General features: G+C 47.0%; 1 protein-coding gene across 1 annotated transcript in view; it reads right to left on the bottom strand.

The window, feature by feature from the left end:
- The window catches only part of SCTR (secretin receptor), a 76,376-nt gene that overhangs the window by 36,659 nt on the left and 19,152 nt on the right, over positions 1–20,565 (bottom strand). Inside the window, exon 3 of the mRNA XM_047772190.1 lies at positions 4,021–4,128. Coding sequence (XP_047628146.1) covers positions 4,021–4,128 — 108 coding nt within the window. The remainder of the gene's footprint in view (positions 1–4,020; positions 4,129–20,565) is intronic.

Below are 20,565 nucleotides of genomic sequence, written 5' to 3'. Positions count from 1 at the left end.
CTTGGGACACCACTGAGGAGCCTTCCTTCCTGAGAGGAGAAGGAGGGGCTGGGAGGATCCCCAGACCCCAGGTGAATCCATGGACAGGGAGGTGGCAGTGGGAGGGCAGTTACTGGTGAGTAACTGACGCTGGACTGGTCCTGACCTATGCTCCTTGGCTGCCCACCCTCCCGCCCCGCCCCACCTCCTGGATCCTGCATTGCACTTGGGTTAGGGTGGCAGTGGGGGATGGATCAGAGGTGGGCAGCACCTCCTTTCAAACGTGAAGGCAGCCCCACAGCGGCACCATGTGGCAGAAAGAAGAAACTTCAGCAGACGTGGGTAGAGGACGTCCCTGCCTGCCAGAGCGCATACTTGAACACCACGCCTGGGTAACCTTGGCTGGTCATGTGTATTTAAAGGTTGGGGCGCCTCAAGAAGGAAACTGTGGGCTTATAGTTAATGAGGCAGACCGGAGTTCAAGTAATCAACTGGGGAGAGATGTGGCCTTGAGCATGGCTCTGCCTGACCCCTCTGCAGAAGAGCAGAGGGGATGCTGATGGGGGTGGTGGGGCACCATGGCTGTGGGATGACTGTGAAGGGAGGGCTGGGGAAGGAAGAGAGCTTCAAGTCCCTCCAACAGGAGACCTTGGCTAACTGAGAGAAGCATTGAACCGGGAGCTAGAGACCAGGCTGGTCTTGCTCCAGTCAACCTTGTCTGACTTAACCTCCTGTGGCCTGAGCTCCTCAGATCCCAGAGAGGGACATGGAGGGTCGTGCCAGGAGATTAAAAACTGCTGGTAAGTTTGCTGGCCTGATTTTGGGGAGGAGAGGAAGGACAAGAAGAGACAAGGTGGATACAACCACTGTGGAAAACAGTATGGAGGTACCTTAGAAAACTATATATAGAACTACCATATGACCCAGTAATCCCACTCTTGGGCATATATCCGGACAAAACTTTTCTTGAAGACGACATGTGCACCTGCATGTTTACTGCAGCGCTATTCACAATAGCCAAGACATGGGAAAAACCTAAATGTCCATTGACATATGATTGGATCAAGAAGATGTGGTATACACACACACACACACACACACACACACACACACACACAACACAACACACTGGAATACTACTCAGCCATAAAAAACAACAAAACGATGCCATTTGCAGCAACATGGATGGAACAAGAGACTCTCATACTAAGTGAAGTAAGTCAAAAAGAGAAAGACAAATACCATATGATATCACTTATATCTGGAATCTAATATACGGCACAAATGAAACTTTCCACAGAAAAGAAAATCATGGACATGGAGAAAAGGCTTGTGGTTGTCAAGGGGGAGGGAGTGGGATGGACTGGGAATTTGGAGTTAATAGATGCAAATTATTGCCTTTGGAATGGATAAGCAATGGGATCCTGCTGTTTAGCACTGGGAACTGTATCTGTACAGTAGAAAATTGACAGAACACTGTAAACCAGCTATAATGGAAATAAATTAAAAGTCATTATTAAAAAAATAAAATTCACATCAAACACTCAAAAAAAAGGGGGGGGACCTGAGGGGAGAAGAGAAGGGATAAAGGAAGATAATTAAAATTTATTTCCAAGCATGGCTTTATGGGCAGGTATTCTTTATTCTCCCCTATTTTATTTTTGTTTTTGTTTTTTTGATTTTTAAAAATTTTTTATTCTCCCCATTTTTCAGGTGAGAAAATTGAGACTAAGAGATAATGAGGAACTTGGACCCTGAGACAGATTGGTGCCCAGCTGGACCCCATGTCCCCACGTCCCTTGCAGTAGGCATCACCATGACTGAGCTCTGGCAGAGGCCACGTGGGCAGACAAATTGTCACCTCCAGGCCTGGTCTTCTCAGTCTCCCCCATGTGATCCTGTGGGTCCTTTTCCCCTCACCAGTCAGAAGAGAGGCTGGTGTCAAAAGCACTAGCAGAGAGGGACTGGGATTCAGGGTTCACCATATGGAGAGCCTCCTGAGAGCCAGGAGCTCCCACAGAGGCTTCAGGTGGGCAGGCAGTGCATGCAGGCTTTAGGATTTGAGGGATCGGTCTGCTGTGGCAGCTAGTGGGACCCAAGCAGTCAATGGAGGAGTGGGATTCAGACCGGCCCCCCCTGGTCCCCTCCAATTCCTCTAAAAACCCCCTGGTCCCCTCCAATTCCTCTATCAGGGGTGTCAGGTGAGGCTGAGTGGGACAGGGAGCTGTAGAACCATGTTCCCCAAATCTGGCATGCACGTGTGCCCGTGTGCACTAAAGGATGAAAAGATGCAGGACATACGCTCTTCTCTCACGCTGCACAGCCATCCCTACCTTGCTTGGCTTTAGAAGGCTGTTGGCTTTCAGTGTTAAATCATCTTTTTTTTCATTTGTTCTTGGTAAGGGCCTCATCAGGCAGCATTTCCTGTCCCGCGTGGATGAGCGAGGTGGGGCAGCAGATTTTAAACTAAAAATGAGCACCCTCAGGGCAGGGGCCAAAGGCCAAAAAACTACCTTGCCTAAACCCAGGGTCTGTAGATCCTCCTGGACCATAGCCTGGAGGACAAAGCACCAGTTCGGTTTTTTGGTTTTTTTTTTTTAACCAAATTTTATTATTAATTTTTTTTTTTTTAAGGGCCACACACAGTATATGGAATTTCCCAGACTAGGGATCCAATCAGAGCTGGCCTATGCCACAGCAACACAGGATCCAAGCTGCATCTGTGACCTACATACAACACAGCTCATGGCAATGCCAGATCCTTAACCCACTGAGTGAGGCCAGGGATTGAACCTGCATCCTCATGGATACTAGTCGGGTTTGTTAGCCACAACGGGAACTCCTAGTGTGGGGGTTTTATTATTTGATTTTTTTTTTTTTTTTTTTGGTCCCACTGGTGGCATGAGGAAGTTCTGGGGCAAGGGCTCAAAACTGTACCACCAACAGCAGCAACCCGAGCCACACCAGTGGCAAATCTGGATCCTTAACCAGCTGAGCCACCAGGAAACTCCAGAGCACTGGTTTTGAATTCAGAGAAATCTGGGTTTGAGTTCTGGCTTCTCTACCTCCCAGCTGTGAACCTGAGGCAAGTGGCTCAACTCTTCTTAGACTGTTATTTTTACTCTTAAACTGGTTCAAGTGGAGAGAAAGGGCCTGTGGTTTGCAGGGGTTTTGTGATGACTACATAAATTCATATATATATAAATGCCTGGGAGTTCTGGTGTTGGCACAGCAGAAATGACTCTGATTAGTATCTATGAGGATGTGGGTTCAATCCCTTGCCTCCATCAGTGGGTCAGGGATATGTCATTGCCATGAGCTGTGGTGTAAGCCCACAGCGGTAGCTCTAATTCCACCCCCTAGCCTTGGAACATCCATATGCCGTGGGTGTGGTCCTAAAAAGCAAAAATGAATAAATAAATAAAAACAAAAGCTATACAAATCAAATCAAATCAAAATGCCTGGGATATGATGGGGCTTCAGCCAGTGTTCACCTCTGAGTGCCCGCTGTCTGAGACAACTTCCTTGCTTCCCTGCCTGAAATTAAGGGAATCCTTATAAACTGCTTGCTCAGGCTAGCGCTCCCCCAAGGGGGCCAGGAGGCCAGAAGCTTCATCAGCAGGACCTGGCCACTGGGCACAGAGGAAGTCTTCTGGAAGGCCTGGAAGGGCCAGGTAGGACCCAGACATGGGGGCTGCAGCAAAGGCCCTGGGTCCTAAGGGGGAGAAATGTGGCAGGAAGGAGGGGTGCCCCTAAGTGGGGGCATGGGGCAGAAAGAAGCAAGCCTGGCCTCATGACCACTTTCCAGGTATGTGCCCCCCATCCTGCCCCCTTGCTCGGCACCCTGAGAATTGAGCCCAGCCCACACCACACCTCCCCAGCCAAGGCTTCAGTGCCCAGTAAGGGCCACCCCCGTCATTCCACTCACTCCTTGGCCCCAGAGAAGTGTCCTTGGCCTCATGCCTCCAGGCCCAGGCCCCGGCCCCACCCAAAGGGGTGCCCTGCAGCCTTCCAGCCGGGCCCCTGGGGCTGAGTGGTTACCATTTCTGCCCACGAGCATCCAGAGGAACCGGGGGCACTCCACTTCCACGGTCTGTCCAGGTGCGGATGAGGGCCAGCAGCTCATGTTGTCCCAGAGCCCCTCGCAGCCTGCCAAGAAGAGTAGCAGCATCAGACAGGGACAGAGCATGGACCCAGGGCCTCCCCCCATACCCTTGCCTGGGTGCTCCCATTAGGTACTGACTCCTTGAGACCAGGAGCCACTGGTGTCTAATGTGCCCTTTGTCTTCAGGTAGGTGCCCCTACATGGTAGGTACTCAGGGCTGAAGACATAAAGGGAGGAAGGAAGGGGTGAACGCACAAGCCTCACGGGCATGGGGTAGAAGGCCTCCAGAGAAGATGGACCATCTCTTGGCCTCTGCTTTCACTAAGCGCCTCAGTGACAGTGGGCCTCCATACTGGCTGTCCCATATAACCATCTGGGGAGCTTCAAAAACATACATAACCGGGCCCTACCTCCAGGGATCCTGACTGCATTGGCCTTGGGTGGGGCTCAGGCATGATTTGGAGTTAAAGCTTTCCAGGGAATTCCATCATGATGGCAGGGTTGAGAACCTTGTCCCATGAGTCTCAGGCTCCAGCCTGTATTAGAATCACTCAGAAGGTTTGTTCAGACAGATAGGTGGGCCCCACTCTGGAATCTCTGTGGAGCCTGAGAATTGGCATTTTTTTCCATAACTTTTTCCCCCACTTTTGGCCACACCCACAGCATATGGAAATTCCTGGACCAGGGATCAAATCTGAGCCACAGCTATGACCTACTCCACAGCTGCGGCAAAGCCAGATCCTTAATTCACTGTGCCACAGTGGGAACTCCCGAGAATCTGCATTTTTAAACAAGTTCCCAGGGGAGCTGGTGTTGCTGGTCTGAGGCCACGCTTTGGGAACCACTGCCCTGGCCTGTGGAAGCAGCACCAGAGTCGCCACTGCATATATGGTAAGAATGTTGTTGAGGACACAGCTTTCCACCTCGCTGGTTCCCTAGGTGAAGCCCCTCCCTGAAGGAAAAGCTGAACTAAGGGTGAAAAACTAGTATTTATCTGTCTTTATAAACATTGAGTCTTAGGGGTGTTTCCTCTTTGCTTTGGCTGCTAGGAAGCTCAAGAGCCAGATCCTCCCACTTCTCCTAACTGAAAGGCTTTGGAATGACCCGAAAAGATTATTGGGGGTTTTCAATGCAAAATTAGGCACTGTCTAAGCACAGCCTCAGAAAATCAGTGTTATCTGATTCTATGGCTCTTTGGCCTTTTATTGCTTTGAGCTATTTTGCACCTCTACAAACTGTAGATAACTGATGTCTATGCAAATGATTCCTGTCCAAAGGCATGTGAATCCACATTTCTGTCACTTTGCCTTTGCATCGCTATGAGTTATCAAGAATTTACCCAAATTTTTTTTCAGCCCATTTTGCATCTATTTGTAAAATCATTTTACCATTCTGCCTGTATGATGCCTCTTTGAATTCTCTTCTGCACCAATGGTACTGTCTTATGGGTTCTCTCATTTACTTAAGTACAATGTTTGGCGGGTATTCATTTTATATTCTCTTTTATACTCTCTTTAAAAAATTATCATTTAGGAGTTCCCATTGTGGCTTAGCGATAATGAACCCAACTAGGATCCATGAGGACATGGATTTGATCCCTGGCCCCACTCAGTGGTTTAAGGATCCGGCATTGCCATGGATGTGTGGTGTAGGTCTCAGAGGCGGCTCAGATCCTGTGTTGCTGTGGCTGTGATGCAGGCGGGTGGCTGCAGCTCCGATTTGACCTCTAGCCTGGGAACTTCCATATGCCACAGGTGCAGCTACCCTAAAAATAAATAAATGCATAAATAAATTAATTAAGAAAAATTATCATTTAATATAAGCACCCCCCAGTTCTCCCAAAATTGAGCTCAAAGGAGGAAAGCCAGGGAAATTGCTCCTGTGACAGGCTTCTGAGGGCCCACGCCACCCACCACCAGGGAGGACATCATGGAGGGAGGTTTGCAGCAGGCCAGAAATTGAGGTGACATGACACCCGTGAGGTCAGCAGTCACCCCTCCTCCGGTTTGAGAAGCACAGAGCAGACCACACCAACCTGGAGCCCACAACCTTCAGAAAGAACCCGGACTCTTGAGTCCCACAGACCGGATCCCAGTCCTGCCTCACCATACACCAGCTTTGCTTCAAGAATCTCTGCACTAGGAGTTCCCGTCGTGGCACAGTGGTTAACGAATCTGACTAGGAACCATGAGGTTGCGGGTTCGGTCCCTGCCCTTGCTCAGTGGGTTAAAGGATCTGGCGTTGCTGTGAGCTGTGGTGTAGGTTGCAGACGCAGCTCGGATCCCACGTTGCTGTGGCTCTGGCGTAGGCTGGTGGCTACAGCTCCGATTAGACCCCTAGCCTGGGAACCTCCATATGCCGCGGGAGCGGCCCAAGAAATGGCAAAAAGGACAAAAAAAAAAAAAAAGAATCTCTGCACTATTTCAGGGCTCAGACCAGCCTTGGGCTCCCAGGAGCAAAACCCAGATGGTGGTGAGACAGGCCACCTCTTGAGGCCAGGGAGGTTACTGTGGAGCAGCGGCTCCCTCTGGTGCCTGGGTGCAGATGGCTCCCCTGCCCTGGGCAGATAGCCCCGGGGGTGGGCAGCGAGGAAGGGGCAGGATCTATCTGATTCCCAATTGCTGGGGGTCAGTGCCCACAAAGGCAGAGCACAACACAGGTACTCAACAAGCAGCTAAGGCATGGACGAATGTCCGAGCCTTGACCCCTGTTTTGTTCCCCATCATGCAGCCCTTGTACATGGGCTTTCTCCATTATGCCTGCTTTTTTTTTTTTTTACAGCCAAACCTGCAGCATATGGAAGTTCCCAGGCTAGGGGTGGAATCGGAACTGCAGCTGCTGGCCTGTGCCACAGCAATACAGATCCGAGCTGCACCTGCAACTTACACCACAGCTCATGGCAACAATGGATCCCCACCCCACTGAGCAAAGCCAGGGATTGAACCCGCATCCTCACAGATACTAGTCGGATTCATTTCCACTGCACAACAGGAACTCCACCAGTCAGAGTCTTAACCTGCTGAGCCACAACAGGAACTTTTCCATGATGCCCACTTGACTTCTAAATCCCGAGTGAATGTCCTGGCCTCCCAGTCCTCTGGCTGCCAGCTCTGCTTTGTTGCTAGTGGGAGTCACTCTGTCCTTTATACACGGGAGCTCACTTAATCCACAGCTGCACTTCAAGGCACGCAGCTCTGTTCTCATTTCACAAACGAGGTAACAAAACAGGGAGAAGTGGGTTCCCAGGGTATTGCCACACAGCCAAGAAATAGAGGGATTGGGAGGTAACTGTTACCACCCCCTGCATGATCCAGGAGGCACCAACTCCAGCCTCCTAGAGTCCTCCTGTTAGAGCCAAGCTAGGGGATCTAGAGAGTCAGGAGGTAGAGATTATTGATTTTCTGTCTGGATGATCTGTCCATTGCTGTAAGTGGGGTGTTAATGTCCACCCCTACTATTGTGTTATTGTCAAGTTCTCTTTTTAGGTTGTTAGCAGCTGCCTTATATATTGAGGTGATCCCATGTTGGGTGCATATATGTTTACAATTGTTATATCTTTTTCTTGGATTGATTCTTTGATCATTATGTGATGTCCGTCTTTGTCTCTTATAATATTCATTAAGGTTTATTTTGTCTGATAAGAGTAGTGCTACTCCAGGAGATGGGATTAAGATGGCCAAGGACTGGAACTTAACTTCCCTCCTAAAAAAACAACAAAATTTACAACCAAATGCTGAGCAATCTTCAAGCAAATGGACCGGAAACTTTCAAAAAGATATCCTACTCCAGAAGACAAAGAGGAGGCCACATAAAGAGGTAGGAGGGGCGATTATACAATATAAGCAATCCCATACCTCCCCCAGGTGGGAAGCCCCACAGACTGGAAGCCCCACAGACTGGAAAGTAACTGATTCACAGAGACTCACCTACAGCAATGAGACTTCTGAGCCCCACATCAAACCCCCAAGTGTGGGGATCTGGAACTGGGAGAAAGAGTCCCAGGAGCATCTGGCATTGAAGGCCAGTGGGGCTTGTGCGCAGGAGCTCCAAGGGACTGGGGGAAATGGAGACCCCATTCTTAAAAGGCACACACAGACTTTCACATGCACTGGGTCCCAGGGCAAAGCAAAGTCTTCATAGGAATCTGGGTCAAACCTGACTGCAGTTCTTGGAGGACCTCCTGGGAAAATGGGTAAATGTGGCTTGTTGTGGGAGAAGGACATTCGAAGCAAAGCTCTTGGGAATATTCTTCAGCGTGCCTTTCTCTGGAGGTGGCCATTTTGGGAAAATCTGGCTCCACCATCAGTGCTGAGAAGCCCCAGGCCAAACAACAACCCAGATGGGATCACAGCCCCATTAGTAAACAGGCTGCCTAAAGACCCCCCAGGCACACAGCCACCTCTAATCTCACCCGGAGATAAAGTTCCACCCACAAGTGGGATAGGAATCAGCTCCACCTACAAGTGGGCAGGCATCAGCCCCTCCCATCAGGAAGCCTACAGCAAGCCCCCATACTGACTTCAGCCACAAGGGGGGCAGATGCCAGAAGTAAGAGAGGCTACAACTCTATTATCTGTAAAAAGGTCACCACACCAAAAACCTATAAAAATGAAAAGATAGAGAACTATAACTCAGATAAAGGAGAAAGAAAAAACCCAGAAAAACAGTGAAGTGATCAGGAGATTCTCAGGAAAAAGACTTTAGACTGTTGATGCTGAAGATGATTCAAGACAGTGGAAATAAACTGGAGGCAAAGATGGATAATTTACAAGAAACACTGAGCAAAGAGATACAAGACATAAAAATTAGGCAGGAAGAGATGCAAAATGCAATAAATGAAAAAATTCATTAGAAGCAGCCAACAGCAGAATACAGGAGGCAGAAGAACGAATAAGCAAGGTGGAGGACAGACTAGTGGAAGTCACAGATGCAGAACAGAAAAGAGAAAAAAGACTGAAAACAAATGAAAAGAGTCTCAGAGAACTCTGAGACAATGTTAAATGTACCAACATCCATATTATAGAGGTGCCAGAAGGAGAAGAGAGAGAGAAAGGGCCAGGAAAAATATTTGAAGAGATAATAGCTGAAAACTTCCCTGACATAGGAAGGGAACCACTCACTCAAATCCAGGGAGCACAATTAATACCACATAAAATAAGCCCAAGGAGGAACCCTGAGACACATATTAATCCAACTGACCAAAATTAAAGACAAAGAGAAAATCTTGAAAGCAGCTAGGGAAAATAAACAAATAAAATACAAGGGAATCCTGATAAGGTTACCAGCAGAATTTTCAGCAGAAACTCTGCAGGCAAGAAGGGAGTGGCACAATATACTTGATGTGATGAAGGGAAAAAAACTCCAACCAAGACTACTCTATCCAGCAAGGCTCTCATTCAGATTTGAAGGAGAAATCAAAGGCTTCACAGATAAGCAAAAGCTAAGAGAATTCAGCAACACTAAACCAGCTTTACAACAAATACTAAAGGATCTTTCCTAGGCAGAAAAGAAAATGTCACAACCAAAAACAAAAATACCACAAATGACAAGGTTCACCAGTAAAGGTACATATACAATAAAGATAAGAAATCATCCATGCACAGTTATGCCACCAAAATCAGATATCACGAGAAGAGGAGGGTACAAATGTAGGACACTGGAGATGTACTTGCAGTTAAGAAACCAACAACTTAAAACAAACTTGTATGTATTTAGACTCCTATATCAAAACTTCAGGGTAACTGCAAACCAAAAATCTACAATTGATGTACAAACAAATAAGAAAAATCAACTCAAATACAACACTAAAGATAGTCATCAAACCACAAGAGGAGAGAACAAGAGAAGAAGGGAAGAAAAAAGAGCAACAAAACAAATCCAAAGCAATTAATAAAATGGCAATAGAACATACATATCAGTAATTACCTTAAACATTAATGGACTAAATGCCCCGGCCAAATGCATAGACTGACTGAATGGATACAAAAACAAGACCCATATATATGCTGTCTTCAAGAGACCCACTTCACTTCTAGGGACACATACAAATTGAAAGTGAGAGGATGGATGAAAATATTCTATGCAAATGGGAATCAAAAGAAAGCTGGAGTAGCAATACTTTTTTTTTTTTTTTGCTATTTCTTGGGTCGCTCCCACGGCATATGGAGGTTCCCAGGCTAGGGGTCTAATCGGAGCCGTAGCCACCAGCCTATGCCAGAGCCACAGCAACGCAGGATCTGAGCCACGTCTGCAACCTACACCACAGCTCACGGCAACGCCAGATCATTAACCCACTGAGCAAGGGCAGGGACCGAACCCGCAACCTCATGGTTCCTAGTCGGATTCGTTAACCACTGCGCCACTTCGGGAACTCCCCAGCAATACTTTTTTTAAGTTATTGACTGAACAATCTTTATTAGGCATTGTGCAAAGTAATGGGGATACAGTAGTGAATAAGAAAGATGTGGTTTCTGATTTCATGACATGGTTGAATATAAGTCGTGTCTTATGTGGTCTCTTTACTTCTCTATTCCTCTGCTGCCTACTTCTTTAGGGTTAATCAAATATGGTTTTTTTGGTAAATCAACTACACTTTAATAATAAAAAATATATAAGTGAACAAATAAATAAATAGATTGTGGCAATGGTTGCGAAATTCTACAAAATTACTAAAAGTCATTACACTGAACACTTATGGGTGAAAATTGTTAAATACACCTTGGCAAAGTTATTTTTAAAAAGACATTTTCAGAAGAAAATCAGCACCTCAGGATTTTACAATGGAGCATTGCTATTTGGTAGGCATTATTTTATGATATTTACATTATAAAATGATTCTGTAGCCAGTTATGGACAGTCATCTTGGTTCTTTTTTAAAAGATATTAGTAGGTGTTTTATTATATCATATATATAATATACAGTGATATTTATTCTTCTTTTTTTTCTTTGGAGTTACAGTCATCCCTTTGTATTTGTGAGAAACTGGTTCCAGCTCCTTGTTTCCTGAGGTAGGCTTCTATTGCTATAAATTTTCCTCTTAGAATGGCTTTTGCTGCATCCCATAGGTTTTGGAGTGTTGTATTTTTGTTGTCATTTGCTTCTAGGTAGTTTTTAATTTCCTCTTTGATTTCTTCAGTGATCCATTGGTTGTTTAGTAGCATGTTGTTTAGTCTCCACATGTTTGTGTTTTTTGCAGTATTTTTCTTGTTGTTGATTTCCAGTTGTATAGCATTGTGGTCAGAAAAGATGCTTGATATGATTTCAATTTTCTTAAAGTTACTGAGATTTGATTTGTAGCCCAGAATGTGATCAATCTTAGAGAATGTTCCATGATGCACTTGAGAAGAATGTGTATTCTGTTGCTTTTGAATGGACTGTCCTATAAATATCTATGAAGTCCATCTGATCTAATGCTTCATTCAGGGCCTGTGTTTCCTTATTGATTTTATGCCTGGAAGATCTGTCCACTGCTGTTAAGTGGGGTATTAAAGTCCCCCACTCTTATTGTCTTATTTGTCCTTTTAAGGTTTTTAGCAGTTGCCTTATATATTGTGGTGATCCTATGTTGGGTGCATAGATATTCAAAATTATTATATCTTCTTCTTGGATTGATCCTTTGATCATTACATAATGTTCTTCTTTATCTCTTAAAGTATTCTTTATCTTAAAGTCTATTTTGTCTGATATGAGTATTGCTACTCCAGCTTTCTTTTGATTCCCATTTGCATAGAATATTTTCATCCATCCTCTCACTTTCAATTTGTATGTGTCCCTAGAAGTGAAGTGGGTCTCTTGAAGACAGCATATATATGGGTCTTGTTTTTGTATCCATTCAGTCAGTCTATGCATTTGGCCGGGGCATTTAGTCCATTAATGTTTAAGGTAATTACTGATATGTATGTTCTATTGCCATTTTATTAATTGCTTTGGATTTGTTTTGTTGCTCTTTTTTCTTCCCTTCTTCTCTTGTTCTCTCCTCTTGTGGTTTGATGACTATCTTTAGTGTTGTATTTGAGTTGATTTTTCTTATTTGTTTGTACATCAATTGTAGATTTTTGGTTTGCAGTTACCCTGAAGTTTTGATATAGGAGTCTAAATACATACAAGTTTGTTTTAAGTTGTTGGTTTCTTAACTGCAAGTACATCTCCAGTGTCCTACATTTGTACCCTCCTCTTCTCGTGATATCTGATTTTGGTGGCATAACTGTGCATGGATGATTTCTTATCTTTATTGTATATGTACCTTTACTGGTGAACCTTGTCATTTGTGGTATTTTTGTTTTTGGTTGTGATATTTTCTTTTCTGCCTAGAGAAGTTCCTTGCTGCTTTCAAGATTTTCTCTTTGTCTTTAATTTTGGTCAGTTGGATTAATATGTGTCTCAGGGTTCCTCCTTGGGCTTATTTTATGTGGTATTAATTGTGCTCCCTGGATTTGAGTGAGTGGTTCCCTTCCTATGTCAGGGAAGTTTTCAGCTATTATCTCTTCAAATATTTTCCTGGCCCTTTCTCTCTTCTATTTCTGGCACCCCTATTAATATGGATATTAGTGCATTTAGCATTGTCCCAGAATTCTCTTAGACTGTCTTCATTTCTCTTCAATCTTTTTTATCTTTTCTGTTCCACATCAGCGATTTCCACTAGTCTGTCCTCCACTTATTTGTTCTTCTGTCTCCTGTATTCTGCTGCTGGTTGCTTCCAGTGATTTTTTTATTTCAGTTATTGTACTTTGCCATCTCTGCTTGCTTAATCCTTAAATCTTGTATTTGTCTGTTCAATGTTTCCTATAATTTATCAATCTGTGCCTCCAGTTTATTTACAATATCTTGAATCATCCTCACTATCAACAGTCTAAAGTCTTTTTCATGGACGTTGATAATCTCCAGATCACTTAGCTGTTTTTCTGGGTTTTTATTCTTTTTTGTTGTTGTTGTTGTTGTTGTTGCTATTTCTTGGGCCGCTCCCGCGGCATATGGAGGTTCCCAGGCTAGGGGTTGAATCGGAGCTGTAGCCACTGGCCTACGCCAGAGCCACAGCAACGCGGGATCCGAGCCGCGTCTGCAACCTACACCACAGCTCACGGCAACGCCGGATCGTTAACCCACTGAGCAAGGGCAGGGATCGAACCCACAACCTCATGGTTCCTAGTCGGATTCATTAACCACTGCACCACGACGGGAACTCCCAGGGGTTTTTATTCTTGCTCCCTATATGAGTCATCATTCTCTGCCCTGTCATTTTGTATAGATTTTTGTCGTGGTATCCTTTTTGCAGGCAATAGAGTTTTAGCCTCTCTTGCTTCTGATGTCCACCACCATTGTGGCTGAATTTGATACTGGGGGCTTTCTGTAGGCTTCCTTATGGGATGGACTGGTGCCTACCCACAGGCAAGTGGAGCTGATTCTTATCCCTCTAGTGGGTGGGGCTTTGTCTCTGCGTGGAATTAGAGAGCTATGTGCCTGTATGGTCTTTAGGCAGCCTGTTTGCTGATGGATGGGGCTGTGATCTTGTCTGGATTATTGTTTGGCCTGGGGCTTCTCAGCACTGATAGATGGGGCCAGATTTCTCCAAAATGGCCATGCTGATTATTCCAGAGACCTTTGCCTCCAATGTCCTTCCCCCACAACGAGCCACAGTCACCCCCTGTTTTCCCAGGAGATCCTTCAGGAACTGCAGTCAGGTCTTCCCCAGATTCCCACGGAGTCTCTGCTTTGCCCTGGGACCCGGTGCACGTGAAAGCCTATGTGTGCCTTTCCAGAGTGGGGTTTCTATTTCCCTGAGTCCCATGGAGCTCCTGTGCACAAGCCCCACTGGCCTTTGATGCCAAATGCTCTGGGGGCTCCTTTTCCCAATGCCAGATCCCCAGGTGTGGGGACCTGACATGGGGCTCAGAACTCTCATTCCCATAAATGAGTCTCTGTAATACAGTTACTTTCCAGTCTGTTACTTTCCCAGCAGTTATGGGGTGGCTTATATTGTGTAATTGCCCCTCCTACCTTCTTGACGTGGCCTCTTCTTTGTCTTCTGGAGTAGGATATCTTTTTTGATAGTTTGCAGTCTATTCGGTTGAAGAGTGTTCAGCAGTTGGTTGTAATTTTGTTGCTTTTATGAGAGAAGTTGCGCTCCAGTCCTTATACTCGGCCATCTTAACCCCATCTTGGTTGAACATTTTTAATTTTATTTTCATTTTTTTCCCTCTTTTTATGGCTGCACCTGTGGCATATGGAACTTCCTAGGCTAGGTGTCAAATCAGAGCCACAATTGCAACCTATGCTGTAGCCACAGTAACACCAGATTCTTAACCCACTGAGCAAGGCCAGGGATGGAACCCATATCCTCCAGAGACAATGTTGAGTCCTTAACCACTGAACCACAACAGGAACTCCAACACCTTTAATTTTAATAGCTACACATATTTATTTATTTATTTATTTATTTATTTATTTATTTACTCATTTATTTTTTAAGAAATGCATTTTTCCTTTTTTCTTTCTTTTTTCCCGCCTTCCCTGCAGCATGCAGAATTTCCTGGGCCAGGCATGGAACCTGCACCACAACAGTGACAATGCCAGATCCTTAATCCCTAAGCCACCAGGGAACTCTTAGTTACACATTTTTTAAAAGAAAATTTAAGATGTAGTAAAAAGTTATAGAACAGGAGTTCCCGTGGTGGCGCGGTAGTTAACGAATCCGACTAGGAACCATGAGGCTGCGGGTTCAATCCCTGGCCTTGCTCCTTGCTCAGTGGGTTAAGTATCTGGCATTGCCATGAGCTGTGGTATAGGTAGCAGACGAGGCTTGGATCCAGTGTGGCTGTGGCTGTGGTGTGGGCTGGCGGCTACAGCTCCGATTCAACCCCTAGCCTGGGAACCTCCATATGCTGCAGGACCGGCCCTAGAAAAGTTATAGAACAAGCATACCACAGCTGTGATTTGTGGCTAGTATTTGTCTCCTATAACATTGGTGGGAATATAAATTGGTGCAGTCACTGTGCAAACTAGTATAGAGGTTCCTCAAAAAATTAAAATAAAACTACCATATGATCCAGCAATCTCACTTTGGGTATACACCCAAAGGAAATGAAATCACCATCTCAAGAGCTATCTGCACGCCCACGTTCACTGCCGCCAAAATATGGAAACAATCCAAGTGTCCATCAAAGGATGAATGGATAGAGAAATGAAATATTACGCAGCCTTAAAAAAAAAAAAAAAGGAAATCCTGCCATGTGTGACAACAGGGATGAGCTTGAAGGACATTATGCTAAATGAAATAAGCCAGACACAGAAAGACAAATACTGTATCATCTCATCGCTACCTGGAATCCACAAAAGTCAAATTCATAGACTGGCGAACTCACAGTACCACCTGGTAGAATGGTGGTTACCAGGGGCTGGGGTTGGGGGGAAAGGCAGAGAGGTTAAAAGATTACAGAGGTGAAGTTAATGTATGATGAATAAGTCTAAGATCTAACATACAGCATGATGACAAAAAAAAGTCAATTGATTTAAAGGAAAAAATGTTAAGGAAACCACAGTACTGATGGTGCATGGTGTAACTGGGCTGGAGGGACTAGGGCCAGGGGAGTGGACATCTGTGTGGCCTCCTGGCTGCTTTCAGGGCCCCCCTTGTACCTCCCCAGGGTGGGAGTGGACCGCCTAAGACCCTACTCCCCTCAGGCTCCTACTCTGAGTTGGGGGAGGGCTGCATGATTGGAACGGGGATGGGAAGGGGACGTCCTGGCCTGGCCTCCCCTTGGGACAAAGAATAGAACACTCATCACTGTGAGGTCCTGGGAGTAAGTGAGGGGTGGGGGTGGGAATGCATATCCCACCCCACCCCCACCAGTTCTGCTGCCTGGCTGGAGGGGTGGGAGGGAAGGCTAGGAAGTTTAATTAGGGAAACAAGGAAAGATACCACCAGACCACAAATGCCACCTGGGGGGGCAGGGATGCCAGCCTAGCGCCCGTGGCCTGAGAGGACTGCATGGGATACTGGGTTGGAGTGGTGGAGCTAGAGTGAGCCTCGGGCATGCCACTTACCTCTGTGAGCCTCGGTTTCCTCATCTATAAAATGTGCAGAGTGATATCCCTCATTTGGTGAGAATTAAATGATTTGTGTGCAGTGGAATATTTTCTGATCCAGTATTCTTTATGGTTTTATTTCCCTCCTGGTATTTTTCCCCTTTGCCCTGCCCTTCCTCCTCAGAGTGCTGGTTCACAGTCTCCAAGGAGGGCAGGCAGACTTACAGTCATCCTGACTTGGGTTTCCAAAGGCCCCTGGGGCAGGAGGCAGAATGGGGAATCCTGGCATCATCACAATGCTTGGGAGGAAACAGAAAAAGTGCAGGACCTTCCTCTGGACAGGGAGACAAGAGGGTGATGTGATGAGCAGGGACACAGAAGTTTCCAGAAAGAGGCACGAGTACCCTGCCGCCCGCTTGCCCCAGACGGTGGGAAAGTCCAGGGGAGAAGTGGCTATGGGGGACACGTGTGGATGAGCAGGACCCATATCTGTGCGGAGCCTAGGCTCCCTGCAAAGCACAGAAAGACCTCTTGGCCCTGAACAGGGGTTTGTCAGCCGCCACCCTGTGGAGCAAAGCTCGAGACTAGACGGGACCCGCAGACACCATGGTGCCATATGCATCTCTGAAACCCTGGGCAAGTTTCAGGGGAGATCCAGAAAACACCAAGGCAAAGAGGTCTGCCATCCAGGAGGATGGAGTCAGAATTAAAGCTACAGAAAATGGAGAAAGTGGTTTCTTTTTTTTTTTTGGCTGAACCCGCAGCATGCACAAATTCCTGGGCCAGGGATCGAACCTGTGCCACAGCAGTGACAATGCTAGGTCCTTAACCGCTGGGCCACCAGGGAACTCTGAGAAAGACCTATTTCTGTCGACTGGAATTTATGGGCAGAGACTAGTCACCTTTATACTCGTGAAGCTCTCAGAATCAGGCCCAGAGCAGACAGTAACATTCCCTCCGTCTGCTCTGCCCAGCCCCAACCCCAACAAAGAGGTGGCCCTAGAGGCAGGCCTGGCAGTGGGGAGGAGGCTGGAATAGGGGAGAGCTGATCTGAGAGGGCAGGACAGTGCCTTAAAAACCTCTAGACTCTCTACTCAGTCCTCTGCTGACTGCAAGCTGCCCTGCATTCACTTGGAGAGGAGCATCCATTCTCCAGGCCTTGACTATTTATACGTGAGCTCAGGTGGCCTGATGATATTTGGGGAGCAGAGTGTCAGGCTGCAAGGACATGGGACCAGGAGCAAGCCAGGGCTCCAGGGCCATGCTGGACTGGGCTGTGCGCTCTCCATCCCCCCAGATCCCCACACACCCTTCCAGTGGAGGTCATCAGGGAGTCCAAGCCCCTCTGTGCCTTGTCGCCACATGTCCTCTCCCAGCCTCTGCTTTTTTTAGGGCTGAAACCACGGCATATAGAAGTTCCCAGGCTAGGGGGGGGGTCAAATCGCCGCAGCCAAAGCAACACAGGATCCGAGCCACATCTGTGATCTGTACCACAGCTCGTGGCAACACTATATTCCCCACCCACTGAGCAAGGCCAGGGATCGAACCCGCATCCTCATGGATGCTAGTCCGATTCATTTCCACTGTGCCACAATGGGAACTTCCTCCCAGAGTCTGCTTTTGTCAGAGTTTCTTTCCTCTTGCCTAGAGCTGCCATACCCATCTCCACAATGCCTCCAGGCCCTGTCCGCTCCACCCACCCTTTCTCCTCCCCAAGGTGCTGCAGTGGTAGTTCAGGAGCTTCTGCACAGCACCTGTTCCTTGGCTTGACTGTGCCCACCCCCAGCCCCATCCCTAGCCCATCCAAAGGGCAACCTGGTAAGGTCTCCTTGCTAATGACCTGACCTACAGTATTGAGGTCAAGGACAGCGCTACCCTGCTACTGACTTATGCCAGCTGGACCACACACAGAGGTGGTGGGGGTGGGGTTAGAGGAACTGAAGGCCCAGGGTGGCAAAAGCATTTAAAAGCACAGCACAGGTGGAACAGCTAAAGAGTGTGGGAATGTTCCTCTATTTTTTTTTTTTTGTCTTTTTGCCATTTCTTGGGCCCCTCCCACAGCATGTGGAGGTTCCCAGGCTAGGGGTCTAATCAGAGCTGGAGCCACCAGCCTATGCCAGAGCCACAGCAACACAGGATCCGAGCCACGTGTGCAACCTACACCACAGCTCACGGCAACGCTGGATCCTTAACACACTGAGCAAGGCCAGGGATGGAACCCGCAACCTCATGGTTCCTAGTCAGATTTGTTAACCACTGGGCCACAACGGGAACTCCGGAATGTTCCTCTTTAAACCATGAGGCACAAGCCTTTTGGGGCGACGAACTATCCTGAGGAGTAGTGAGTTCCACACCAATGAAAATATTCAAGCAGAGAGGGTCACGGAATTAGGAGGCTGCACTGGACAACATGAAGGACCCTCTGAACCTGAGGCTGAGCACAGCTTCCTTGGGCCAGGCTGGCTCTTCTCCCTTGGGGAGGCCTGCTGGAAGCTGGCTTCTGAGCACTGTACACTGAGCCCTCCTGCTCCCAGCAATGGTACAAAATGTACCTGCCCCTCAGAACCCTCCTCATTCACCCAAGAGCTCTTCCTCCCCGATTGAAAGCTCTGCCTCGCATGCTGCCTCTCACACTAATTAGACATTAACTGGCATGGACAGTCTCTCTTTTCCTTCTTTTCTTGGGAGGGTGAACTTATAAGTCACTTACAGCTCAGTTGGGACTGCAAAATAGTCCTCAGGGTCTGCAATCAAAAGATTTGGGCTGAGAGTCCTGCTTCAGCTCTGGGTAATCCTATGCCTCTAAGAGCCTCGATTTCCTCATCTGTAATAGTGGTACTTATGGCACAGGTTGTTTTAAGAACTGAAAACAAAATGTCTAAAATGTTACGTAGGAGTTCCCATTGTGGCTCAGTGGTAACAAACCTGACTCGTATTCCTGAGGATACAGGTTCAATCCCTGGCCTCGCTCAGTGGGTTAAGGATCTGGTGTTGCCATAAGCTGTGGTCTAGGTCACAGATGTGGCTGTAGTGTAGGCCAGTGGCTGTAGCTCCGATTTGACCCCTAGCCTGGAAACCTCCATATGCCACAGGTATGAGCCTTAAAAAGCAGAAAAAAAAAAGTTACATAAACATAAGTTACTTGTTTCTGAAAAATGAGCCAAGATCACTTGTGCCAAGGAAAGCATGGGGAGAGGTGAGCTCGGGGCAGGGTGAGGTTGTCCCAGGGTGTTTGGCTGCCAAAGACCATCAGCAGCCAGGAGAATCCAGAAAAGGATTCTGGTGTATCTGTTAGAGAAACTGCATTAAACGCCAGCATGGGAGTTCCCCTGAGGCGTGGCAGGTTAAAGATCCAACATTGTCACTGCTGTGGCATGGGTTCAGTCCCTGGCCTGGGAATTTCTGTACGCCGTGGGTGTGGCAAAAAAAAAAAAAAAAAAAGCCAGCAGGTAAGAAATACTGATACACAGCACGACATGGATGAACCTTGGAAACATTAGTGGAAGGAGATAAGCACAAAGGTCACATATTGTGATTCCATTTGTACGAACTCTTCAGACTCAGCAAATCCACAGGGACAGGGAGTAGATTCCTGGTTTCCAGGGGCAGAAGGCAGGGAAAGATGAGGGGTGATTACTTAACAGGCTCAGGTTTTAATTCCGGGTGATGAGAAAGTTGTTGGATCTACGCAGAGGTGGCGGTTGCATTGTGAACATACTAAATGCCATTGGATTACTCACTCTGAGATGGTTAGTATGTGAATTTCACCTCCCCACCCAAGAAGCCAGCCAGTTCCCTCCTGCTCCTGTCCTTTGGCAGGGACAGAGGAAAAGAGGATGGCATGTCCCCACTTTTTTTTCTTTTCTTTTTTTTCTTTTTTTTGGCCGCATCCATGGCATGTGGAAGTTTCAGGGCCAGAGATGGAACCTGTGCCACAGCAGAGACACAAGTCTCTGCAGTGCCAATGCTGAATCCTTAACCTGCTGCGCCACGAGGAACTCTGGCGTGTCCCAATTTTGAGGCGAGGACATGAAAGCCCAGAAAGGATCGGGGTCTTCCCAGGTTATACAGCCCTAAGTGACAGAGCAGTCCAAGTCTGTCCAACTGCTAAGCCCACATCTTTCCTGCCACCACACTGTCTATGGAACATTCTTCCCAAGGGAAAGGCAAAGCCCTTCTACCAGCCAGCTCTGAGGGGGTATCGGCTTCTGAAAACAGAGCAATAAATAGCCCAGTAGAGCAGGCCATGCAGTTATTAGGGTGACCCTGAAATGTTCCCACAAAATGCTGGGAAGGCCTTGGCCACTTAACCCGGAATAGCTGAAGAGTTAATTTTTTATTTGTGATAAGTGTGCAGGGCTTGGTGACAGCTCGGTGAGTGGTGTTTCCTGCAACTCTTCTGGCATTCAAACATTAACCGCCTCCCCAGGGAAGACCAGGCAGCTTAACCATTAACCTG

This window comes from Phacochoerus africanus, chromosome 3, assembly GCF_016906955.1.
Source record: "Phacochoerus africanus isolate WHEZ1 chromosome 3, ROS_Pafr_v1, whole genome shotgun sequence".
Classification (NCBI taxonomy): Eukaryota; Metazoa; Chordata; class Mammalia; order Artiodactyla; family Suidae; genus Phacochoerus; species Phacochoerus africanus.
The sequence above is the reverse complement of the archived record's forward strand: the minus strand, read 5'-3'. Positions and strand labels throughout refer to the sequence as shown.